This window comes from Epinephelus lanceolatus, chromosome 19 (assembly GCF_041903045.1).
Source record: "Epinephelus lanceolatus isolate andai-2023 chromosome 19, ASM4190304v1, whole genome shotgun sequence".
Classification (NCBI taxonomy): Eukaryota; Metazoa; Chordata; class Actinopteri; order Perciformes; family Serranidae; genus Epinephelus; species Epinephelus lanceolatus.
Window position 1 is genome coordinate 20,741,120 of NC_135752.1, and position 25,565 is coordinate 20,766,684.

At 40.7% G+C, this 25,565-nt stretch overlaps 1 protein-coding gene across 5 annotated transcripts; it reads left to right on the plus strand.

Annotated features, from left to right (window-relative positions):
* Window positions 1–991: 991 nt before the first annotated feature.
* cabp1b (calcium binding protein 1b) lies at window positions 992–23,055 on the plus strand. Of its 5 annotated transcripts, none has more exons than XM_033647565.2 (8): window positions 992–2,376; window positions 15,985–16,152; window positions 17,023–17,053; window positions 17,168–17,311; window positions 18,903–19,012; window positions 19,352–19,426; window positions 19,562–19,634; window positions 21,471–23,055. In XM_033647565.2, the coding sequence occupies exons 1-8, from the start codon at window positions 1,705–1,707 to the stop codon at window positions 21,494–21,496; spliced, it is 1,299 nt and encodes a 432-aa protein (XP_033503456.1). In that variant the 5' UTR covers window positions 992–1,704; the 3' UTR covers window positions 21,497–23,055. The 5 variants fall into 5 exon arrangements, with proteins under 5 accessions (XP_033503456.1, XP_033503457.1, XP_033503458.1 ...); XM_033647567.2 differs by lacking the exon at window positions 992–2,376 and adding an exon at window positions 11,392–12,098; XM_078162022.1 differs by lacking the exon at window positions 992–2,376 and adding an exon at window positions 11,395–12,098 and having other exon boundaries at window positions 15,985–16,156.
* The last annotated feature ends 2,510 nt before the right edge of the window (window positions 23,056–25,565 follow it).

The window sequence follows — 25,565 nt, forward strand, 5'->3', positions numbered from 1 at the left end:
AAACAATATTGACATTGTCGAAGATATATCGAGTATATAAATAAATAAAACCGAGACCAAAATATAATCTTGCTTGCTTAGTATTCCTTGTACTGTGATTTTAACCAAATTAAAATAATGTTTCATAGTTTAGGAACTCTAACAAATGAAAATGTACCTATCATAGTGTAATCTTTGGGTATATGAAGATTATATGACTCAGGCTGAGGAGAAAGTGAATCTGTGAATTTGTTGGAATATACAGTAAGAAGAACATTGCATTTCCAGTCTTTTAGTGGAGAGTATTAAAATAAATCATGCTCTCAAAATTCAACATTGGTGGAGACGCAGAAAATGGAAGGTTGGGAGACCTCTCCCAGAAATTTTTGAACATTTAACACTTAAGTTCCTGCATTTTGGTCAATTTTTATGCACCAGTTTGGGTCTTTTCTGCATCAATTTGGGCAATAAATGTTTCCCCAAAATAAAAGTCCTCTGCTACTTTCATGTTTTTATTGGTGAAACAAATGCACATGATCTAAATATTGAGGGGACCCTGTGCCCCCTCTGAAATCTGCACCTATGTTTGCTCTAACAGCCTATAGTTCTGTTTAGTGTATCACATTGCAGTTGTTTGTTTATCCCCATGCTGACTAATGAATAAATGGAGCCTCGGTGTTAATTCCAAAAAAGGTTATGTTACTATTTATAGCTCAAAACTGCTGAAGTGTGTAAAGGAATTTCACTTTGTCATCATTTTTGTGTAATGCTTTTTAATGTTTGCTCTTGTATTGAATCTATGTTGCACTGGTGCAGTCTTTAAATTGTATTTAGTTTAAGAAAATCAACAGCTTTTAGAAACTCAACATCTGAACTGTTCATTTTAGAGGAACAAAAATCTTAGATCAGGGGTTCTCAACTGGGTGCCATTTTAGGGAGCCAGCATATGATTAAAGGACACACAGGAAAAGTGCACACTCTAAGGCTCTCTATGACTTCTCTGACTTTTTATGACACACTAACACTTTGCAAAAACTGTCAGGCTGTTGGGACATTTTAAGCATGACTGAATATTCGGGGGGATTTGTCCTCAATATACATCATAGTTAGTTACACTACAGGTCTGTAGGACACAGGGCTACTTTCTGACATGCTTAAAAAAGATCTCTGACCTTTGGCACGAATGTGTCAGCAGCCACTTGTTGATTTTTTTGGTGAATCTGTCTGTCTGACATCATTTGTCCGCAGATGTGAAATATTTAAGGTTGTGTTTTCTTAAGTAAGAGAAAGGTTCAAACTGCAATAACAAAATAGAAAAGGAATATTAATGAAGCGCCTCATTATGCGAGGAATGATCTGTAGTGACGTTGGTCCTAATGAACTTTACGCGTGGACTGCGTGACAGACAGGCGGCAACGCAACACAGTGCTGTCATCCAAACTTAGCGGAGCCCCCTGTGAAGCGTCAGACGGAGCGCCCGGCTGCAAGATCAGGCTGCACTTCACTTTCACTGCAAATGCTCGATCAGGTGGCTGCTGCTTCAACTTCACCCCCGCGGACTGTGCAGTGATGGTCGAGTGCGTGGATGTGGATTAGTAGAGAGTGTTGGTCCAACTGGCTGATGCTGAACACCTTGCACGTGGCGGAGGACTGCCTTCTTTTCTTTTGCTCGACCTCCAGCCTCCAGCAGCTTCACTCTGCCTGTCAAGCGACAGAAAGCGAACCATGAGCTCCTCTCTCCCCAAAAGCGAGTCCACTACTTCTTTGCTGAGATCCTCGGGGCTCAACCGCAGGTCTGCGCACTCCAGTAGCGCTCCGCGAGATCACCGGAGCCACCGCGCTCACCATCATCCCACCGGGGCCGGAGGCTGCGATGATGCAGGCTGGACAGAGGACTGCGAGACGAGCGCGCGGAGACCTCTCTGCCAGCCAAGACATGCAGACTCTCGAAATGTTGGTGATCACCGGGCGCAGAAGAGCCACTCTCACCGGCAGGCGAGCGTGCCGGATGACGGTTACGCTCAGGAGGATGTGAGGCGCCGGACGAGCCGGCATCAGAAAGAGCGCAGCAAGTCCACCAGGTCCAAACACTCTCATCATCACCACGACTCCTCTCGAGGCGAGCTGCCTCCTGCAGCGCATCACCAGGGCGGCGCCCAGCAGGACAGGAGGACCTCTCCAACTTCTTCTTATCCAAAGCAAACGGACGACGCGGCTTTCTTCTTCGAGCCCAGAGAGAGAGTCATCACCGGCTCGTCCTCCAGCCTCAGCTCTGACCCACCTGCGACAAGCGCAACTGTCAAGCCCGCATCCAGCCGCACATCGAAAAGACTGAGCGCAACCGCGTCAGAATATGACTCTAGCCTCCATCCCATAGTGAAGTCAGTCTTTGGGCAGGTAAGGGGGCATGGAGAGGACATTAAACCTTTGAAACAGTTGTGCAGATATAAGTTTGTTTGTTGGACTGCAGCAAAAAAGTCGATTTAAGAGTGTGCGTCTGCGCAAATGTGTGGGAGTTTTGTCTTGTAACACAATGCAAAGGGCAAAATTTCAATTTGCAGAGTAAATAAATCAGCAGCAGCATGAATCAAGAATCCAGACTCAGAACATTTGGTGGGAACAGGCACAAAACTTCAGTACTCAGATGTCTAAATTTAAGAACAGTGTAAGGACCTTAATACCAATGCAGTCTTTTTTCTTTTGTCAAGTCTTGCTGGTTTCACATACTCAGTCTAAATGGCAAAGACAAGGCAAAACTCCCAAAAACTAAAACAAGTGAAATATTTTAGAGGCAATTCAAAGAGAGATCCCCCTCTGTGGACAGCTGGGGGTGCAATTGGAGCCATAGGTGGGGAAAGAAGCAAATAGAAATAAGACAACTAATTTAAAAGTCCATCAGTGAGAGTAAATCCATAGGACTAAAATCCAATCATTACACTAATCCCAGTATAAGAGGGAGCAGGTATATATCAGTCTCAGCGGCTTACTCTCACTCAGCATTACATCCATATTTTAAACAAACTTATGTGATATTCTACTCCTTTATTGTAACATTTAGCTGTGGGTGCTTGACAGTGTATCACAGCCGCAGAGCTGATTGGTCGACAGCAGGTGGAGGTTCACGGGTGAGATGTAGGTGAAGCTGGCAGCCCTCCAGTCACCCCAGTTGAGCAGATTAAAAATGGATGCACGCATTCAGTCCAAATCTGGTTCCTGTATGTATCTGGTATCCATCACTTTCATGACGGGGGTTGCTGCAGTCTGTCATGCATCCCAGTATGAATACAGCCGCTTTCATTGTGCCTGTCACCTGAGCAACAGCAGGGGGATCAACTTTCCCGATGTGTGGAAAACTTGTCAATGATGAGAGCTTGTCACTCACACAGACACACACCCATGGGCACACAGGTAAGTACGTTAATATACTGATACACATTGAGGTGAATATGTGGGTTAACATCAAATAAAGGGTGTTATTTCTTTTCCCTGCATCACCCGTTCACCTACTAATAGTTGTCTGCCACACTTCTCCTGTGACTCCAACACATCGTGCAGTTGTACAGCACAGCAGGCTGTCTGTTCCCTCCCATCTTTTTTCTTGTTTCAATGAAATCCTTCTCTCTGCGTTGATGATAAAAAGCTCAAGAGGAGACAATTACCTCCCTGAACGCTAATGTGTTCCAGAAATAACTCCTCTCAATCCAGGCCAGAGCTTCAATCAGTCTTAGGGGTTCCAGTGAGGCGAAATCCATGCAGCGGTGTGCTATATAAAGTCTCTGGAGCTGCAGACGTGTGTGGAAATAGCAGATGTTTTGTCATTGCCATCGAATCTATAAATGACTGCTTATATTTTCCACCTGAAATACTTTTTTAGAGTTTTACAGGGTTATTGTTTATTTGGATAGTGATGTTGGCAGCTGTGGATATTTTCTGTTGAGAGGGATGGGAAAAAATAACAGGATTACTCAGTTATCAACTCACATTAAAAAAGTTCAGACACTCAGCGATGATGAATGCATGTTTTGTGACTGAATCATCAAGTTTTTAAAGAGGACAAGTCCCTGTGATGCCAATGTGAAGTCATTTGACGCCACTCAGTTGGGCACAGTGTGAAAGATGTGTGTGAGCATGAAAAGAAAGAAACTGATAGAAGAGAGGTTTTTGTTTGCACCTGCTCAGCACCTTACCGGAGCTGTTTCTCTCAAGTGACCACGCAGTCATAATAACATGCCTTTAATGCTCCTTGAATAGCTGTGGCAGCGCACCGCAGAATGCAGGGTGAGATGTTGCACACTACAATTCTACTCTTTCTTTTCACATTTTCTTATGTAACATCAAGATCTGCATACAATCCCAACAGAACTCATTCGCTGCCAGTGAAAGAAGCTAAAAATAGCCCATCAAGACCTGATTACGAGAGACTGGAGGAGGACAGAGTGTTTTTTATTTTTTGTTGTTGTTGTTGTCTTGGTAAGAATATTCAGATCCTTTGGTGAACATGCTACCTGACAGAGCAAATTTGAGATACGGGTGAACAAAAGAGCAAGTTTCCAGCATGTGCTGTCATGTTTCTCCGAGCCACCGATTTATAATCCACGCTTTCATATTCATAAAATGAATCATGGTTGCAAAATAAGGCTAATGTGGGGGTTAGAGTAAGGACAAATGTGAGATGTGGCGAGCTGCTTCAGTGTGTTTTGCATCTTGATGGTTGCTGTGATTCAGATAAAACATTTCAATGTGAAAATGTGTACATTCAAAGCATGCAGGCTCCAGTAACCTCACATCTCTGCACATTAAACTATCCAGGTTGTACCAGACACCTTGATCAAGGACGGAACATGAGCAGTTTTATGTCCCTGTAGAAATTCTGTTTCTATTTTAAGAGATTCTAACAATCCACATCCCTCAGCTTTCGTGACCTTCAGTGACCTTGCTCACAAAAACCCTCAGTGAGAATCTGGGAACGTGCTGACCTCTTATTTTAGGACTTCTGTTATCTACTGCAGAGAGATTTATAATTGAGCGGATGATTTTCGTTTCAAATTAAATTTAGATGAAAGAATCTGCGTATTAACCAGCAGAGGGAGCACGCACCGCTCGCACTAATGGGTCTGAACTCAAAAGAGTGTGTGAGTGAGGGAGATTAACAGTCCACTGTGTGTCACATCAGTGAGACAGGAGAAGTGAAAGGGCATGAAAAGAAAGTGAAGGAAGCGAGGCAATCGGACAAATCAGGAGGAGGAGGACAAAGGATAAAATAGAAAGTGCTGGCAGACCTGATGATTGTTATATAAGACAAGCCCTCATTGACTCTCACTTCCCTGCTCCCACCTGACAGTGGCGGAGACAATGAGAGGAAAGGTCTTAAAACACAGATTAGCCCTTCACTTCCTCGTCTGGTTCTCCTGCTCCCATCCTGACATTTCCTCTCTGCCTTTCCCTTTCCTCTTCTTCACTGCTTTTACAAAATCTCTCTTCTTCTTCTCCTTGTTTCCTCAGCCGGGGTCACGCTGACTTTGATGATGTCTGAGGAGTGAAGGAGAGGAGGCATGCTTTACAACAAAAGACAAAATTAGCAGAATAAAGAGACAGAGCTGTGTGGAAATGAAAGGAGAGATCATCACATTCACCACAGCATATGCCTCCAGTATGTCTAGAGTATAACAGGCTATTTTTAGACGCAGAGGGATATTTTTATATCTGCGCTGGCAGAGAAGGAGGTAGAAAATTCACTCTTTGGTTAAATCCCTTTTTTGAGATGAGGATTAGGCAGTGAAATGCAAAAGGCTGCGCGCACAACTGCACGTGCTGCAATTCTAAGCACATGCGTGTGCGTGATGATGCTAAATATTCATGCAGACCTGAGGCTGAGAGCGAAAATCAGTGAGAGACAAGGAAATGAGACAGAGGACACGGGATAAATGAGTCAGAGGAGAAACAACAGAGGTTTAATTGACTGAAATGAGACATGTCAATATTTTTTTTCTCCCGCTGACGCACTAGATGTTTAACCACACTTACTGAACGTGTATCTGAAATAACACCAAAACAGCAGAGTAATCTGCATGAAAGCTGGTGATTTGAGCTATTTGGATTTAAATTACTTAATCAACTGTAGGATAAAACTGTGACGTCTTAGCCCAAATACAAGACGATGACGCAAGTGTGCACTGTATTCACCACCCTAAACGTCCTCTGTTGACGACAAAAATACGCACATAAAAATCTCACAGTCACTGTTTTTATCCTTTTATCTTCACTTCAGAATACATTGTGAGCTAAACCCACACTTTAGAGGAATTTTTGACATGACTACATCTTATTCCACTTTGCAAATAAAAAGATGGGCACAAAATTTTGCCTTGAAATAGCAAAAGAACAATGTCAGGTTGCTAAACGCATGAGAGCTTGGTATTACATCAATCCCTTCCTTCCCCCTTGACATCTTTCAGCTCATTTAACACACTCGATGGCAGTGGATGAAGCAGGATGAGCTTCCAGTCTAGTGCATATAGATTTCTGTGCATAGTGTGTACAATGCAAAAATCATTTTAAATCCTGGAAAGCTGTGGGAACACAAACACTCCTCAGATATTCAGATACATGTTCTCCTGAGATGTTGGTGAAATGTTGTCGGTATGTGGTGTGTAAGCAGTTATGTAAAGTAAATGGTGTGTGTGAGTGAGAAGGGGTGAGGAAGAAGGATACAGCCAGAGAGAGAGGGGAGAAATGGATCTCATGCCCGTGCACACTATGTATGGTCTGACATTATGAGAGCTGACGGCTCCTGTGTCTGACGTCTGATGTGTTCTGAAGTTCACAATGAGCCTCCGGTGAGAGGCTGGGTGATTCATCTGCAGAACAACACAGAGGAGCCACAGAGATGTTGAATGGGAGCGAGATCTGAAGCGACTCCGGCGTGAATGTGTTTATTAAAATAGAAGAGAATAGACAAGGTCAAACAGCAGAGGGAAATAAGGATGCTTATTAGTGCTGCAATGGCCAATGCTGAAGTTATCTCAGGAGTGAATGCAGCTGTTAAAAACCTGAAATGAGGATTTTATACTGTGTATTGTGGTTTGCAGTGGTAGAAGAATTGTTTACATCCTTAAAGCCCCCCTAAGTTAGAAAATGTGTTTTGCTCATCGTTACTCCACTTGGATGTTTGACCTTCACTCTGCAGAATGATGTGTGTGCAGAGTTTGACACTAGAAGGCTGTTTTGTAATTCATCTCCTGAAGGGAGAAAGTTTCTCTGTGCTGAACTTAAGACAAGCACAAGCATGACTTTATGACATCACAGCTTGTTTGGAAGCTAATCATGGTTCGATCTGAAACTTATACAAGTGTGATGTGGAAACTTGTAGCCTCTAGCACACACTGAGAATGGAAAGTATTATTAGGGGCTGGGCAGCCTAAGCTGCCAGGATGCTATTGTTTTGCTGCATGTTCTTCTTCTTCTTCTTCTTCCAAGGAAATCATACTTTCCATGCTAGAAAAATCACCAAACTTTGCACAAAGTTCCAGTCCCATGCCAGATTGCCTCAGCTGCAAAAACAGGCCAATAGTCCTGATGGTGGTGCTACAGCAAGCCTCTAAAGTTCAAAAATTTGAAAATTCACAACAAATCAACCATATGTGCTACAGATTTGCAACTTTCACCAAAATGTAGCCCCAATACTGAAGAAACTTTTATACATTTAAAATTTATGTCCTACACAACAGATGTACACAGATTTTTGATTTATCAAAAATTGAGCCTACAGTGCATCAAAATGTTTGACTGTAAACAGTATTATAAACATATACTTGCAAATTCTTGCTAAATACATTTTCAATGTTCATTAAAAAAATGACAAAATTTTGGAGTCGTGGTAGATGATGTTTGGAAAATATCAGAATTTTATCTCAAAAGCTGAATTTTTTACAGCATTTTGAATTTCGCTCTCATGTGAACAATTGGAGTCAGTGCAAAAATGTCATTTTTAAACATCAGTTTTTCACTTATGGAGCAAATCAATCATTGTTACAAACAAATTACCAACATCTCCATGTTGTCTAGATGCAATTTGTGTATTTTCGGATTTTTGTCTTAATAACTGAATTTTTGACAGCCATTTGAAATCTGCCTTTACACACTAATAGCTGCTGTCTTGCACACAGGTGACTGGCTTAGTCAATTTGTGAAGCTACATGTGCCATTTCTGTTTGTCAATTAGCTCAGTGAGATAGAGGATGGTTCTTGGTGTTGAAGATTGTGACTTCAAGCCTCAGCTCATCTCCCCAAACTTTTCATAAAGGTCCAGTCCCATGCCAGATGTCAGGTGTCAGAAGACAATAGTCCTGATGGTGGCGCTACAGCAAGCCTCTAAATGTCAAAACTTTGAAAATTCATAACAAATCAACCATATGTGCTACAGCTTTGGAACTTTACTGTTTGGCACCCTGATGCTTGGCTTAGTCAATTTGTGAAGCCACACATGAACTGTCGCTTGCCAGTTAGCTCAGTGAGATAGAAGACAGACCTCAGTCTCAGAGGTTGTGAGTTCAAGCCTCAGCTAAGGCAGAGCAGACATTCTAATGTGAAAGTCCTATGTTCAGGCATCATGCTATGTAGATTAGAGACTACCAGGGTTAAAATAATTATGCGGAGAGACAAATACTCTTTATCAACACTTTCCCCTGTTATCCCTTGTCTCTTTTCCCTGTTTATTTGGCTTAGCTATCAGTCAATATGCAGAGTCTATCCAGTAGCTACTTTTACATTTTAAAAAATGTTTTCATCTTTGTCACCATGGATAATGTTTAGCTTTAAGCTAGATCAGGCCAGTTTGTTCATAATTGCTAGCAGTTAATGTTATTCTTACTTTCTTGTTCTTGAGTTTTTTCTTTCCTTTGTATATTATGAGTCTGATCACTTCAGCCACTCATCCACAATTTGAAGGGCATGCCATAATTATATGATGCAACATCTATGTTGTGATATGCTTTGTTTTAGTGTGTGTGTTGCTCAGAATTGCCTAATTTTGCCTAAAATTGTCCGTCCCCGACCATTGCTGCGCAGCAGCTATAATTTACAGTAAACTGTTTAGTCTGAAGGGGCTTAAAGGGACAGCTCACCCCTAAATCAAAAATGCATATTTTCCTTTACCTGTAGGGCTATTTATCAGTCTAGACTAGTCTTGACTTTACTCTTGTTTGCTGTGGCCATGTCTGTTACCTAGTACCTAGCAAGAAATATCTGGTGTTAGGTGACTGTTCATTTTCTTGTTTCCATCTGTCTATAGCCCCTTTTACACTGCCTCTTCAAGATGGGATTTTCAATTTATGTTATGCTGCCTCGCCGTGCTGTTTAAAGCAGTGGTTCCCAAGTAGTCCAGCCACAGGGCACAGATACCTTTTTACTCAATAGTTAAAGGCTCAAACAGTGTAATATATTCAGTGTCATACTTGTGTTTGGCCATGTTATCGAGCTAGTTTGCTGTCTCTGTTAAGTTGTTGTCCATCAGTCACTCACTCTACAGCAGGAAACAGCACTTCAAAATAAAAGCTCTGTGCTGGAAATTCACTGTACTTAAAAATAAAGTGTGTTTTTTTTACAAACTTAACATGTTTGTGAGTCACTTGTGGTCCATTCAAAATGGATGTGCAACCCATTTTTGGACTGTAACCCACCAGTTTGGACCACTGGTTTAAAACGTACAGTCAAGGTGCTGAAACGATGGACAGCCAGCAGAACGGGTCATGAGTGGCACAGTTTTATGTTTCGACAACATGTTATGGGTGTCACCCACTGCGTGGGATTCTAAAGTTGCAGGTAGCAGTTAGCAGCTAACTTAAAGGAAAAATATAGCACTGAAAATGTCCACAAATTGGGGAAACAATGAGGTTCACAAGCTCCTTAACCTCTGAGCAGAGGATGAAATCAGCCACCATATGACAGGGATGATAAATAATTGTTGTTGCCATGTTATGCTGGTGCTGTTGTTGATAAAGCTCTGCCGACACGTATGCTATATGTCACACTACAGGCCAATGTTGTTGTGTTGCATGTCATGCCTGTCACGCCTCTTTTGATTATATGACAATTGCTGAGATTTCAAACCATTTACACACCTTGGCAAATGAAGATATAACAATTTATCACATTTTATAAGCGATCGTATTTTTTTTCATATGTTTAATCATCAACCACTGTGTATTCAGGGAAAATTAACTGAGCATTAAGCTCTTTTACAGCCCTGAGTTCACATTCAGTGGGCTTGAAGGATACAAATATATAATTGCAATAAAGTGATGGAAAAAGTCCATATAAACAAATAAGTAGGCAATATCTACCAGGAATTATAAACAGCGTTGGAAATAAAAAACAGTAAGAGTTAAAGAATTGAAAATGGAGTCTGCCATAAAGGACGGATATATCACAACAATAAAAACAGTAATATGTATATTAAAATCATATCTGTCAATTAACCAAAGCAGCAACACTATAAAACAACCATATCATCTAGCATACACTTGAAATGATATACGTAACAACACTTACCTGTCTAATTTTAATACCTCTTGTAACTTGTTCCATTTATGTGGGGTGAGAAAACTAAAAGCTAATTTAGCGAGCTCTGTACTGTATCTGAGGGGTTTCAAGGGATAAAAAATCCTGTGAGCGTGAGTGATGAGAGATGGACTTGATTTTTAAAAGGGAAGTAAGGTAGAGGGGCAGCTTTAGACAATGTTTTTATCTTCTGTCAGTGAGAGAACACCATCCTACATTCTGATACAGCTCACAGTGATCTAAATTTAAATTTGCAAAGTCAAAATAGCTGTAAAATTAATGAAGTGGAGTGAAAAGTGCAATATTACTCTCTGAAATGTAAATGAAATGTAATGAAATAAAAGTGGAAATGGAAATGGAAATGCAAGTACAAGTACCTCTTAATAACACATAAGTACCTGCACATTATATTCCACTGCTGGTTTTAGAGGTGTTTGATCTCCAGTGTCATTGTATTTTACAATAAATGTGTGTGTGTGTGTGTGTGTGTGTGTATGAGTGAGGCAGAGAAAGAGCATTTGTTTGCCTCACTGTGTGTGTTTGCATTTGCACGTGTTGGTTCACATCCTTGGTGGTTCACAATCCATGTGTCATTTCTTTGCATATTTTGGCTTTGATCTGAATCCATGCCCTTCAAGCTTAACATGACATTGTGATGCTTCTACGTTGGTGTGTGTTGTGTGTGTGTGTGTGTGTGAGAGAGAGAGAGAGAGAGAGAGAGAGAGAAAGAGAGAAGGTTGGATGCTGGGGGAAGAGTGGGGAGAAATATGGGAGTGTAGGGGTTGAAGAACGAGCGTGTGTTATATTTTTAGCTCCACAGCCCCACATCCATGTGTGTTTAATCGAGTGTGTGTTTGTGTGTGTGTGTGCATGTTTGGATTAGTGTCTCCAGCGTCTCGCTCAGGGGAAGGTAATATGCTTGTCCGAACGAGCTTCTTCTGTCACATTCGCATAGATGGTTTAAAACTGTGGAGTGAGCAGGAGTAGAGGGAGGGAGCGAGGGAAAAAGAGCGTGAGACAGACAGACGGACGGAGAGAGGGAGCGAGAGAGAGGGTAGAGGGGAGGGAGGAAAGACACTGTAGGAGAGAGGATGGAATGAATAAGCAATCTTGCTTTTCCTACTCCTGGCGCTTGCATCTCGCTCTGATCACATGCATGCTTCCTCTCCCTCGCTTATCTTTGTGTTGTTCTGATCTGTCCTTCGTCCTTGTTTACATATTTCCTCCTTTGTCTCAGTGTCCCTCCCCTTGTACCTTGCCTCTAGGTCCTCCCCGTACACTCCTTCGTCCTCTCCCTCCTTCTACCTCCTATGATATCTCTGCTCCTCTCCCTGCCTTTTCCCAAATGTCCTCTTATATTAGTCAATGACCCACTGAACCCTCTTTCCCTTTCTAATCACTCCTATTCCCATGCATGCCCGGGAACATATGCAAACACACATGCATACACTCACATACAGGCACACTGACACACACACGGTTAGAGAGAAAACATAAAGCAAGGAGGATTTTTCTTTGCAATGGGCAACTCTGTAAAGTCGCTTAAAATTTTCACCAAGAAGGTAAGGTCCGCTCTGCTGTGGTCTCCTTGAATCCCCTGATTGTTGGTGCATGTTTGTCTCATGGTGTGACCCCAACCTGACCAAAGGCTATGTGACTGGACCCTGTGTACTGTCTGACTGGGTGTTCACAACAGGCTGTCTCGAACTGTTTCCCCGTGTTTTGTGTCGTCCCAGCACATGGGAACGTAAAGGGCTTAAAGTATTGATCAGGACTTTCTTGACTTCTTTAAAACTAATTCTGCATGTGCTTTATGAATTGCACTGAGCTCATTGAAGCGCTAATGTGGCATTTGCATCTTATCATATGTCTTCTGTTCCCTCTGTGCTCAATAGTGCATGTTGCATTCCCTAGAAACCCATTTTAGCCTTTTAGACAAGAGGTCAAAGGAGGCGGTCGGTGCTGCTTGTGCTCGACCTGTTTGCTGAGGTGAAGCCGTTGAATTTGGATCATGTCACCGAACATTAGAGTCAGTCAAATCGCACAGTGATGCCACCTTACCAGCCAGCGGAAGATTTCTACCCTGTTGAACCTGCACCTGCGGGATGTGACCAGTCAGTGGAAATGTTGCAAACAGGTGTGCTCTTTCAGCTATATCAGATTCTATTAGCCCTGGCTTTGAAGCTTTTAGACAGCAACATAAGTGCACAGTTGAGGAGCAACGGAGGAAGAACACTTAGGCGCTTTTTTGTAAAGGCTCAAGAAGATAACCTTCGTTTGTACAATGCATCTCTCACATCTGCTGTCATGTCAGCGTATGCTTGAATAGACTCTCAGTGTAGCAGGCAAACAGCCCCACAAATAGACTTTTTTCTTCATATCAGCAGCTGCACATCCTTGAGGAAGCACAATATGACGTGCAACTGTTGATGCCATCTGTGCAAAATGGGTTGGAGTGGTGGAGAAGTTCTTACTTGACTTTTTTTTTTTTTTTCTTGGTTATATAACTGCGAGCGCGTGGCTTCATAGTACTTTTCTGGCACGATATACCCACAGACAGCCCTGCTCCATGCATCACTTGGTCAGATTACCCAGTGGGCATCCGTTCCTGTGGTGGAGACTGTAGGAATGCATGAACTGGCATTAGGACCGGCATGGTAACAGATGGAGTGTGAAGGTCATTTGTAGAGAATATAATACCGTGTATTTTTACATGTAGTTTATGTATGCATATATATTTTTCATTACGTATGCATGTGGTTGTTTTACTGTAAAAGCATCTGGAGACGGGTAGCATGTCTGAGAGATTTAAAGCAGCAGCAAAAATGGTCCCACGGTAATTTGCTGTGACAGTGAATCCAATCCACTCGCTTTTAGCTGGATTTTCCTCCACTGAGTTGGATGTTACACGGCAGTAATTGAAGACTTGACCGACATTATCATGTTTTATAAGCGAGATGAGATGATACTGCTTTTGCATGACAAAAATGTGCAGCAGATAGTGACAGAGCATGAGAACAGAGTCCTTTGTCTGATAGTCTCTTGTTTTCTGCATTAAGCATCAGATTATGCAGCTAGTTTCTCTGATTTAAATATTAGTCAGAACAAGGCTTGGACCTCATTTGAATTTATTTAGACAAAGCTATTTTTGTCCAGTGGCAGGCAGCGATTGCTCATTTTTAATTAACCTGTAGCTCTGTCTGTAATTGGGATGACTTTTCTCGGAACAACGTTTGCCCCTTGGTCGGTTGGCTAATGGGTGATTATAATGAAATGGCTGGCTGAACTTTAGTCTTCTCTTGTCTTCTGGACAACACAGTTATTTTGTAATGTGCACAAAAAGCTTGTCGCTCTTGTTATCCCAGCATGACTCTGTAAAAAGACTGTGTCGTCGACTCTTTATATTCCCTCCAATCAGCAGACATCATACTACCGCTATGACTACCAACACATTTAGACTGTATCATTAGTTAGAGTCATAACGCTGTCAGTTAAATCTTTACTCATGTGAACTCTGTTGTTTCTTACCAACCAACAAATTGGGTATTAAAGGATTATTTCAGTGTATTACGACTTGGGTCCTATTTTTGTAGTTGTGGCCATCGTTGCTATCGGTTATTACAATATTGTACTAACCAAAGTTAGTGTTGAAATTTTGGAGCACAGCAACATAGCTACAACAAAGTAGGATGGAGCAAGAAACATAAGTGGTCAGATCATCTAAACTACTTAATTCGGAGATAATTAATTTATGATAATTAATAATTAATTTGGTGCACTTGAAATGTTGGCAAACTATGGAACTTGTTCCGCTCCTGTTGGGGGGTTGTGGGGTGCTGGAGCCTATCCCAGCTGACACTGGGCGAGAGGACACCCTGGACAGGTCACAGGGCTGACACATAGAGACAGACAACCATTCACACTCACATTCACACCTACGGCCAGTTTAGAGTCACCAATTAACCTGCATGTCTTTGGACTGTGGGAGGAAGCCGAAGTACTTAGAGAAAACCCACACTGACACAGGGAGAACATGCAAACTCAGCGCAGAGGAGCTCCTGCACCCTGGGTTTGAACCAGGAAACCTCTTGCTCTGCCACCACACTGGCAGCACAAATATAGTCAGTAAGTTAAATTTAAATCACGAAGTTGGTCTGTAGACTGTTTTTTATGTTTACAGCATACAGTTTGGTCTTTTATTTTAACTTTTGCCTTAATTTCAAAAGTTAAATTCCTCTTCCAACTGAATTCTCAAAGTTGGTTTAGAGCTTATATAATCATATATGATCTGCCTGCTTGTGTTTCTCACCCCGCCTGACTTTGTAGTGGTGATGTTGCCATTTTCCCAGATCTCAGCAGTTACTTTGGTGCTTAGATGTTATCATAACATAGACTAAGACCACATTTTGTAATTAACTGTTATTATCCCTTAAAGACAGAAAATGTGCAGCTGAGGACTAGAAAAAAAAAAAAAATAATTAAAGGCCGGGTATAGTAAGAATCAGAGCTTTCTATCGTACATTATATGTGTACAGTAGAAAATACTTGTTAAAACATGTGACAACACTGGGAGCTATTTTGTGGCTGGGAGCTGAATTGTAGGGTTAGAGTGTTAAACTGTTTTTCACCATTTCTGTGTCCCGGAATTTTTTCTTTTTAAATAATGGCTCAATGACGCAGTGGAGTCCTTTTTAACATAACCCTTCTACTTTTCCACTGGCACTTAATGCTCACTGCTGTGGATGTATGATTTATGCTATCATTAGCTGTTGTTAGCTCCTGAATAAAAGGCTGAGACTGTACAGTAAGTCACTCATTCCTCGGCCTGGTGTGTGGGTGTTGTCCTGTAGCTGCTAACAAGAGTCTGTCGCTTTGCAGTGGCTTGTTCTTCGTTTCAGGTCCCTTGGCGGACACGCCCCCAGCATTGCACAGCAGAGAATACCGCCTATTTTATAACCAATTTGAAACCTAATTTTACTTAAATACTTAATATTGTAAATGCGTACACCTTTCTGTGATGTGACAAACTCAGAGCACATGTTTATTTTTGCTTGACCTGGACTTTAGAGAGCAGTTACATGAGGCTATCAGTGTGACAAAGATGTATTTTTGCTATGCAGTAAACTCCTCCATTAGCATTATGTGTAACACATGATACAGAGGCTAAGTATTGTTCTGTTGTGCAGGATTGTGACCTGCAGTACAGACTCATGGATGGCATCAGTTGCTCTTATGACAAATTACAACATCTTCCCTCTGACTGAGGTGCTCTCCTCCATCATGACTGACCTGACTCCACACCTCTCTATGACTGACAGGCATATGTCTGTCACCCCCTCCATCCCACCTCCTTGTCGACTCCATGCTACCACAGTCTGAGTCACGGTCTCTACCCCTGTCTTTGCCTCTGCTCCCATGTCTGGCCCCCCGCCCCGGATGCTGCTCCAGGACCAAAAGAAGAACTACAAAGCAGTGCAGTCCTGTGAGGAGGGGGGCTCTGGGGGGGCCTATCTTGAGCCGCTAGTGGCCCTGGCCCAGAACGGAGCCAACATGCACAATGTACTGGGGCCTGCGTGCATCTTTCTACGAAAGGGCTTCGCTGAGAGCCGGCAGGCTGTACGTAAGTCCAGACAATATCATGTGCATGCATGCCGTGAGATTACACAGTATACGCCCAATAACAGAACCATGTGATGAATGTATGTGATAATCACCTCTCACTGGAACGTCAGCACTTACAGCATGTAAATAATCACAGTGGAAATAAGATGGTACCTTTAGAGTATGAAATCCTTTTTAGTCTTTTGATAGCTAAAATGCTAAATGCAAGAGTGTGTGTGTCTGTGTGTATGTTTATGCATGTGGCTGCATTACTCATAAACATTGGTGAATATTTGTGGCAGGAAGGACGGAGGATTATTAAAGCCGGGTTATGGTGATGGCAGAAATGCTCCCTACATGACGATTATCTGTCTTTGTCTGCAGTGACAACACGAGTCAGGGTTTGTTATTAGAGAAAACAGTGATGTTGAAATCTTCAGTGTAGATGACCGCTGTTTTACTGACTGTTCTGATGACAAGCTCTCACATGGCTGTCCATAATGGATAAAAGGGTGCAGATTGAGTCATTTTAAGTCAATGGACCATCAAATAAAGGAACTCTTGAGTACTTTGCATTTTTTATTGCCTCTGCATCACCATCTTTACCTTGTCTTTGCTATTTAACTTTTATCCCAGCACTTAATGTTTTATTTTTCAACAGGATGTCACAGAGTGCCAAGAGTCCGCATGTTTTCTTCAGCATGTGATAAGCTCTTCCTCTCCGACTGGAAGGAAACCTGCAGACTCTTGGCATTCTGCTGCAAAGACGTGCAGTTTCTTATTTTTTTAGCAGCATCATATTGTGTGAGGAGTGCTGCATATTGGCATGATTTTAAAAATATCAGCAGTGTTTAGATCCTAACCTTGCACTGTGATCCTTCACAGGACCGAGAGCTGAGGCCCGAAGAAATGGATGGTATGTATGTCACATTTTAGAAGTGAAAATAAAGGACATGAAAATAAAACTCTAACTTTCACAATTATTCTCAAATAACTTTTCACGTTTGCACCCTGTCTCCCTCACTGTCAGAGTTGCGTGAGGCATTCAAGGAGTTCGATAAAGACAAAGATGGGTTCATCGGCTGTAAAGACTTGGGGAACTGCATGAGAACTATGGGCTACATGCCAACAGAGATGGAGCTGATAGAACTGAGCCAGCAGATCAACATGAATTGTGAGTAAATCTGTCTGTGTGTATATGTGTGCATGTCTATGAATTTTGTCTCCCATTTTACATACTCATATCATTACTGAAAATGTTTGACTTCAGTACATTTACAGACACATTAAAGGAGCAGTGTGTAGGATTTAGCGGTGAGGATTCCAACCAGCTATAACTTCTCCCATGTGCCATGCGTGAATTCCCAGTTAGGATTTTTTCAGTGGTCATTGTTCCATTGTTAAGGAGGTTTTTACTGGAAGCCGAATTATCCGCAGAGGTCTCTTCACTTCTAAATAAACGGACTAGGTGGTAAAACAAGCAAAAACACTGAATAAAGAAGTTTGTCATTAAAAATGGGTGCTTTTTCCCAATGCTGTTTGGCTCATCATGGAGGGGTCGCTAACTACGGTGGCTGACGCGAAATTAAGAGAGGCCCTATCTAGAGCCAGTGTTTGGTTTGTCTGTTCTGAGCTACTGTAGAAACATGGCAGTGCAACATGGTGACCTCTGTGGACAAGGACCTGCTCAGTATGTAGATGTAAATGGCACATTCTCATGTGAGATTTATTCTTCTGCATCGAATCAACACTATAGCCTGGCATGCACCTCCCTGGAAAATTAACTACACGTCGCAGCGACACAGACCTCCTGTCTATTTTTGTAAGCTGAAACCATTTCCCTCAGTGGCAACGAAGCTTTTATTTACTTTTATTTCACAAATAAGAAACAATAAATTGTGAGGACAATAAAGCCTCCACAAAAATAGCATTTGAAATCTTGTGTTTGATTCATCCTTCAGGGGATTATACTTTGGGATTTATTTTGGCTTCATATGAACAGAGGAAATCGCCACTCGTTGCTAAGCTAATTTATACAATGTAAAATGCCATAGACTTGTGCTAATATGGTTAGCATGTTGTATTTGTCTGGAAAACCTGTTAAGTATAAGAAAGCTGTTTTTTCTGTGAATCTTGAGAGTTATAATGGAGCTGAATTTTGTAACGTTACCTTTGTTAAATGTTGCTGTTGTCCCTGGCTTCATATGAGTAGAGGAAAAATCCACTAGCCAGTAGGTTAATTTATACAATATAAAATGCCATAGTCTTGTGCTAAAATCATTAGCATGTTGTATTTGTGGGGAAAATGTGTCCAGCAAAAGACAAGTGCTTTGTCAGTGAATGCTGCGAGTTATAGTGAAGTTGATTTGTGTACTTGTGTTTGGATTTTCACTATTAAGCCATGTTTAATGTATGTTTAATGTGTGTTTAATGTGGGTTTTGGATGTGTTTTGAACCAACTAAAATTTACAGCACTTCACAGAAACCCTGCACCCTGCAGTATAAATGCTCATGTACATAGAACTGACACACAAAAACTATAAATCCAGTTTAAGATAATGAAAACAAGATGATTCAGGTGATTATACACCAAAAAAAAAACTTATTATATTATATTTCATTCCTGCCAATATACCCCCTGCCCCCCCCCCCCCCCCCAAATCTGACACACTGGACCTTTAAAAAGCACAAACAAAGCAAAATGCTCTGTCATTTTTTTGTCATTTAAGTGTAACCCAGCTTCCTCTTTTCAATCGGTCCAACAGTGGGAGGACATGTTGACTTTGAGGACTTTGTTGAACTTATGGGGCCCAAACTTCTGGCTGAAACGGCAGACATGATTGGAGTGAAAGAGCTGAGGGATGCATTCAAGGAGGTGAGGAAAGACACAGGGAGAAGCTCACAGAATAGCAATCGAGCATGTTAACAGCATTATGTGAAGATTATCTTAGAGTGTTACCTTGTGGAAAGAATATCTTTAGAGGGGATTTCAGGTATGGCAACTATGGCATTGCAAAAACAAAACATAAGATTTTATGTCAGATAAAAGTGACAATAATCTTCAGGATGTTCTACTTGGGTAATTTAGGGATGTTAACAGTGGTAAGTGCATGTTTAGGGATGTATGTAAGAAAAAGGAAAATGGAGGTTTGATAATCTCATTCAATGATTTTATCCTTTTTGTATTCTGTTTCTCTGTCTCTCTCTCTCTTAGTTTGACACAAATGGTGACGGACAGATCAGCACAGCAGAACTTAGAGAAGCAATGAAAAAACTTTTAGGACAACAGGTACAGAGTCTGTCCTCCTCTCTGTAGCTCTCCATCAATCATGATGTCTGTTTGAATCTTTCCTGTTTACTTGTGCATCTTGTCTGAGATCGTGTCGTGGACATTCACACCTTCCTCACAACCTGACTTTTTCAGGTCGGACACAGAGACCTGGAGGACATCCTACGAGACATCGACCTCAACGGAGACGGACATGTAGACTTTGAAGGTAAAGAATCTTATGCAGTGTGTTTGCACAGCATTTCACTGTGTGCAGAGCAAACAAACATGCTTACACCATACCTTTGTCTGTTGGTGTCTTTCTATTTCTGTCTCTCACTAAACACACATAAATCTGCAAACACATTTTCAATGTAAAATCCCAGCGTGTGCTGGTATTCCAATACCATGCTGATAGTGGGCTGAGGAGATGAAGGCAGTAGGACTGTCTGTCAGATTATCTCCATACCAAAGGATTATGGCACCTCATAGATTACCCACAGAGAAAAAGATGCATACAGGCTGTCTGCGATGAAAATATCAGAGAGGGCTGCTGTTCTCAGTAGTGCAATACTTCAACATATTTTCACATTTTCCATCAGCAGTAATGTCCAAGTTACATTTGATTGAACAAGACCGAAAAAGAAAGGATACCTCTGGAGTGCTAGAACACATGTAGATCATGGTGAACAGGATTAATATGACTTTTGAGATAGGATGTGTGGCAGAAAAGAACCGAGTCATGTCCACAGTCTGTCAGTAAACATGCCTATAGGTCCATGCATAAGTGAAAAATTCTGCTTTGATCTATGATTGAATTGAATGTCGCTAGCAATACCTTAAGGAAAAAACACAGAAACTAGATGTTTAATTTTCTTACATTAAAACATACTTGGTAGTGTTCTGTTGTGCAGGTCTGTGCCCTTGATCTTGTTGTATATTATTCCATCTGACAAATGTACTGCAAGTTCAGTGTTCATTCTACGATCTTAAGCCGCTAAATGTTTACCAGCTAGCTGGTTGCTAACTGTGTTTGTCTGTCGATTGGTGCCAAGCAGCATATAGTGGGTAATTAGAGCTTCTACACTTTAATGATGCTATGAGAGCGGTGAGAGTGAACCAAAACAGTTTAAGGTTGTACACATTTTTTACATTTTTCATGGAGGATTCAGCACCCATTCATACTTCTGAGGGTTGAGCATGTTTATTTGGACTTCAAGATGTAAAACCAAAACAGTGAGCCAAAAAATGCTAAAATGCTCAATAGATTTGAAGGAAACTGCAGAGTTGAGTGATAATTTCCTGGAGCTTAGTCACTCTGAGCGACCCCCTTTTACTTTACATGTAAATATTGTCTAGCGCAGCTTTAAATAGTTGTTATCAAGCTAAAATATTTTTGCATACAAAGGGGTGTAAAGTACAGACCATCTTGCGATTTTATAACTGTTTTTAATCTTGCTTGAGTTTCTTGAAGACGTCTCTCATCCAAGAGGCTTTTTCAGTTCTGACATGCATACAAACAGAAGAAGGCTCTTAGCCTCAAGAAACTCAAGCAAGTCCAGTTGCCCACAATATAGCACTTACAGTATGAATGTGGGCCAGGGGCATAATTTTGGGGGGGCAGTGGCCGCTTCCCTAATTCCTAGCCCCGTACTTCTGGCGTCCTTCCTCGAACTACTTCTATCCCAATAGAAAAAAATGATTTTCAGTGATTTCATTTCCTGCATTCTGGTGACATTTAAACAGTATTTTTCTGTTAAACGATTTTAACTTTACTTTTGACTCTCAGAAAAGTGTACAGAATAATTCAATATAAGAGACGGGAAATCTTCTTCGTCTAATATTTGCTTGAGTATTTCTTTCTCCCACTGGCAAATAAATAGGCCACTACATTTTTGAGATGTTGCTGCTGCTCATCATCAAAAGCAGACAAACCCTTCAACAGCATGATGTATATCCAGTATATTAGGGAGTAGTTGTGCTCACTTGTACAGCATCATATATTTAACTTAAGATTTTTAACTAAAGCTTTGTAAATCAATCTGTCTTCTTCTTTAATTCTCAGAGTTTGTGCGGATGATGTCTCGATGAGCTCCTGACAGAGAGTCGACATGTTCAAACACAACATGGATGCTCTGTTGGTGTGGAAGGAAGAGGAGAGAGACCCACACAGAGTACCGACGGATCTTGAACTTCTGAACTGTCAATGAACGAGAAAACAAAAACATATCAACCCTGTCCTGAAACTGCCACACTGAAGCACAAAGGCTGACGACGACAGCCGGGAGCAACACTGTTGATTACATGCTGCTGCTGTTTCTTAGAACATAAACACAACCAACAGCTGCGTTTCTGACTTTTACAAAGTATATTTTTTAAAGAAGCCTATTTTCCTTAACAACAGAATACACAATAACTAATCAATAATAATATTTCTAAGGCTGATGTGGCTGTTGATTTAATGGTTAATGGGATGTTTGAGTCAGTTTGCTCAACACCATGTTAATAACTGTAGCAATTAAGAAGACATATTTTCGACTGCAGCAGTATGCCAGCAAACACCCAAACCAATACAGCACCTTCTGCTCTAAAGCTGAGGACAGCTTAAGCAAAAATATAATATGGCAATATGGAAATACTTCATGTGATCCTGTCAAAGCTGTGTGTTTGTGTTTTGTGCATACTGTTGTTTCTCCCCTCTCTGTACTGTAGGTTTATTACATCCACTGAGACTATTGTCAAACCCTGGTTAAGACAAGCCAGTATTTGTTTCGTAATTATGTGTAATGTAGCACTGACACAGTTCTTCAGACTTAAACAACATTACGCCTATCTTACTGTGATATATATGTGATCTTCAGTGTGCATAAGACTCCTTCACCTGCAAAAATATGGAAGGAAATTCTCTGTAGTTACAGTGCTAATCTTGACTACTGCGATAAGCCTTTTTTAATTACATGTATGTTTTATTAATTCTGTATATTACTTTGCATGAATACACACAGAGTTTGACAGATCACCACGATGACAGGTGATCAACAGAGCGTATTTATGAAAAGAGAGCCTTTTTTTTTTTTGCTTTAATTTATCAGAGAGCTTTCATAAATGTACGTGTTTATTGGGGTTTTGTGAGTCTACCGAGTCTACAGAACAGTCCTGAAGTGATTTTCACTTTGGTGCAACATTTACTCTTTTAACTTTAATACCTCAAGATGGATTGAACAATCAACCTCATCCATAAACTGCCCCTTGCATAAGCTCAAACACAAATTTCTTTACCCTCTTACCTTCATATCTATATTTATAAAGAAGCAGCGTTAGCTCCTTTGTGGAAAAAAAAAACCAAAGAAAGTTTACAGAAATATTATTTGAGTCGTGTATAGTTGGTGTACGCGGTGTGTTTTAGAAATATGATCAACATGGCTGCTTGAAACGCCCTTACTGGTTCGCGGGGCAGCTAAATTGCTGGTTGACTGTTCATAAATGGACACAGGGGTACAGTATATGCATGCTATAAAGTTGAGATATTCTTCCAAAGGGAAATCTTACTTTGTGATTTTACTTGTCTTAACTGTGTGAAACTATGCATGCAAGAAACAACTGACATTTGTAGCAGAATATATATGAAAATAAAGGTTTTTATTGGAACTTGAGCACAGAAGAGATGTCTGTAAATTACTGTGTGTCTGTGGGGAGTCTTTTCTTTGTGGGGACATTTGCGTTCAAAAGCTTGTCCCCATAATATCAACCAAATCTTTAAAATTTCAGTATAAAGACTGGGTTGCAGGTGTCCATTAATTTCCAGTATTGGGCATAAAAAAGTCTAAAAAAGGTTAATGAAAAACTCAATTGTGTGGTTTTAACTCTACCACAGCAGGCTCATGGGAGAATTGAGCAATATTAGACACCACTTCTTAAGAAGATCAAAATAAACTTGACCCTCACCTGACAATATTTGGATTGATGGAAAAAATTAAGTTCCTCAAATCCAGCGAAGTCTGAGGTAAGACAGAATCTAGTCTGATGTTGTGTTTCAAAAGCCAAAATGGGCTTGAACAAACATTTGAGTATGGTTTATCAAACTGAATAATTTCCTAAAATGTGGACTGAGGCTCATAACAACAAATAAAGATGGGGACAAATACAATACTGACATTTACAGAAATCTGTTTAAGTAGCACACTGGCGAGTCTTCTGTAAACACACAGGCTTTTCTCGACTCACTAATTATGCAGCGTAAAAGCCAACTTGGCTTTTAACGGAAACAGCAGTGCATCTTCTTCAGTGTCTTGTAAAATTCAAATGCATTTTTCAGTGTGAATAAAATATTTATCAGAGAGGATAAAACTTATAATAGCAAACAGGCAGCGTACACAGTGACAGCAAAGGTTTCAAGATTAAGAATCAGAATCAAGGCAGTCCAATTGTCTCATACCAGGTTTCAATGAATTGATTACAGGAACAGGGAGGCACAGTGGTACAGTGGTTAGCATTGTTGCCTCACAGCAAGTGGGTTCCCAGTTCAAATCCAGGGTGATCGTTTGAGCCCTGCTGTGCTGAGTCTGCATGTTCTCTCTGTGTCAGCATGGGTTTTCTCTGGGTACTCCAGCTTCCTCCCACAGTCCAAAGACATGCAGGTTAACTGGTGACTCTAAATTGTCCGTAGGTGTGAATGGTTGTCTGTCTCTATGTGTCAGCCCTGTGTTTGTCTGGCGACCTGTCCAGTTCTGGACACACTATATTAATTTGTTGTTAGAAGTGTAACTATTCAGTGTGTTAATTATTTTAGCTAAGAGTGTGTTTTTTATACAATTGGTACAACAATAGCCCGTAACAGATATTATGCAACACCAATAGATACATTATTGAAAAAAAAAAATGTATTCCAAGATGCTTTTAAATCAATTTAATATTTTATATACATCCTGCTAACTCACAGTAAATCTTAATAATGCACAAATAAAAAACAATTTACTGCAGTTATAATGATCCCAGACAGGGAGTCTTGCACACTTGGTTAAAAATTTAAAAATTCCTAATCTACTCCAACAAAATGTCCTTGTTACTGTTTACTCTGCAGCCCACATGAAGAAAACATTGTAGCCCACATTTTAGTTGTTTTAATTTGGGTGCAGTAGACAAATTTCTTTGTAAGTTTACCACATAAGTAGCAGCCTGGCAGTGGGCACATTGTACTGTATCACATTGTACATTACACTGTAATTGTGGGAGGGAATGCCTCCCACAATATAAACTACTATTATTGTTTGCTTTCCTTTGGTACCCATTTTCAGCATTTTTAACCATTAGTGGGGTGAAGTCAGGTAATTTAAGATATCAGGTTAGAAAGGGACAAATAAGCTTTTACATCTTGGGCTTGTATATTAGCAGCCAGTCGCCAAAGATGTTATTGAGTTGGTGCCACAAATGTGCTTCACATGAACACTTTTACTGGTCTTAGATATGGGAACAAAGAACAGAACAAAGTATAAAAAAATCACTGCTCCTAGAACTTGCAAGGAAAGCCATGTGGCATGTTGATTTTCTCATTTTGGTAACAAGAGTTCTGCAGCTACAACAATAAGGGGATAACAATGAAATGGTTGTAGGATGATGCATTTTATTAAATGTTCGCTTTATAATCAAAATACTTTCACGATACACTAATCATTTTATGGGAAAAGGCTTTGAGTGAGTACTTTATGCATTCAGGTAAAATGAGACATAAAATGAAGCTAAAAAGTGAAAAAAAAATTCTGAAGTGAAACCAACATGTTTTGGGGATATCAGGTGCCATAAAGTTATAACTTGTTATTTTTCAATTCAATTCAGTCAATTTATGATCAATTATTGTGTGGAACCCTGTAATATTACAGACATTTTTAGTATTTTTGTCACTTAAAAAAATCACTGATGTTGCAGTGAGTCCATATCAGCCACAATACCACAGAATTACACACATGTAAGCCCACACACACACGTCCACTGTAGACAGTATGGCAACAAGAAGACCTGCAGAAAATGGCCAGGGAAAGCATAAAGAAAAGTTGTGCAGTGTTTTCTAATTAATAGTTAGGTTACATTAATGATTTTAATGAATTAATGACTGAACAAACAAACATAAGTGTCCAATTTTATCTGGGTTTGAAGGTCCAAAGTT

Excerpts from the sequence above, each read along its gene's own strand:
- cabp1b (XM_033647565.2), top strand. The coding sequence starts at position 1,705 with ATGAGCTCCTCTCTCCCCAAAAGCGAGTCCACTACTTCTTTGCTGAGA. Across the intron at positions 19,013-19,351 it reads TGAGGGATGCATTCAAGGAG|TTTGACACAAATGGTGACGG; the intron begins GTGAGGAAAGAC and ends TCTCTCTCTTAG. Across the intron at positions 19,635-21,470 it reads CGGACATGTAGACTTTGAAG|AGTTTGTGCGGATGATGTCT; the intron begins GTAAAGAATCTT and ends TTTAATTCTCAG.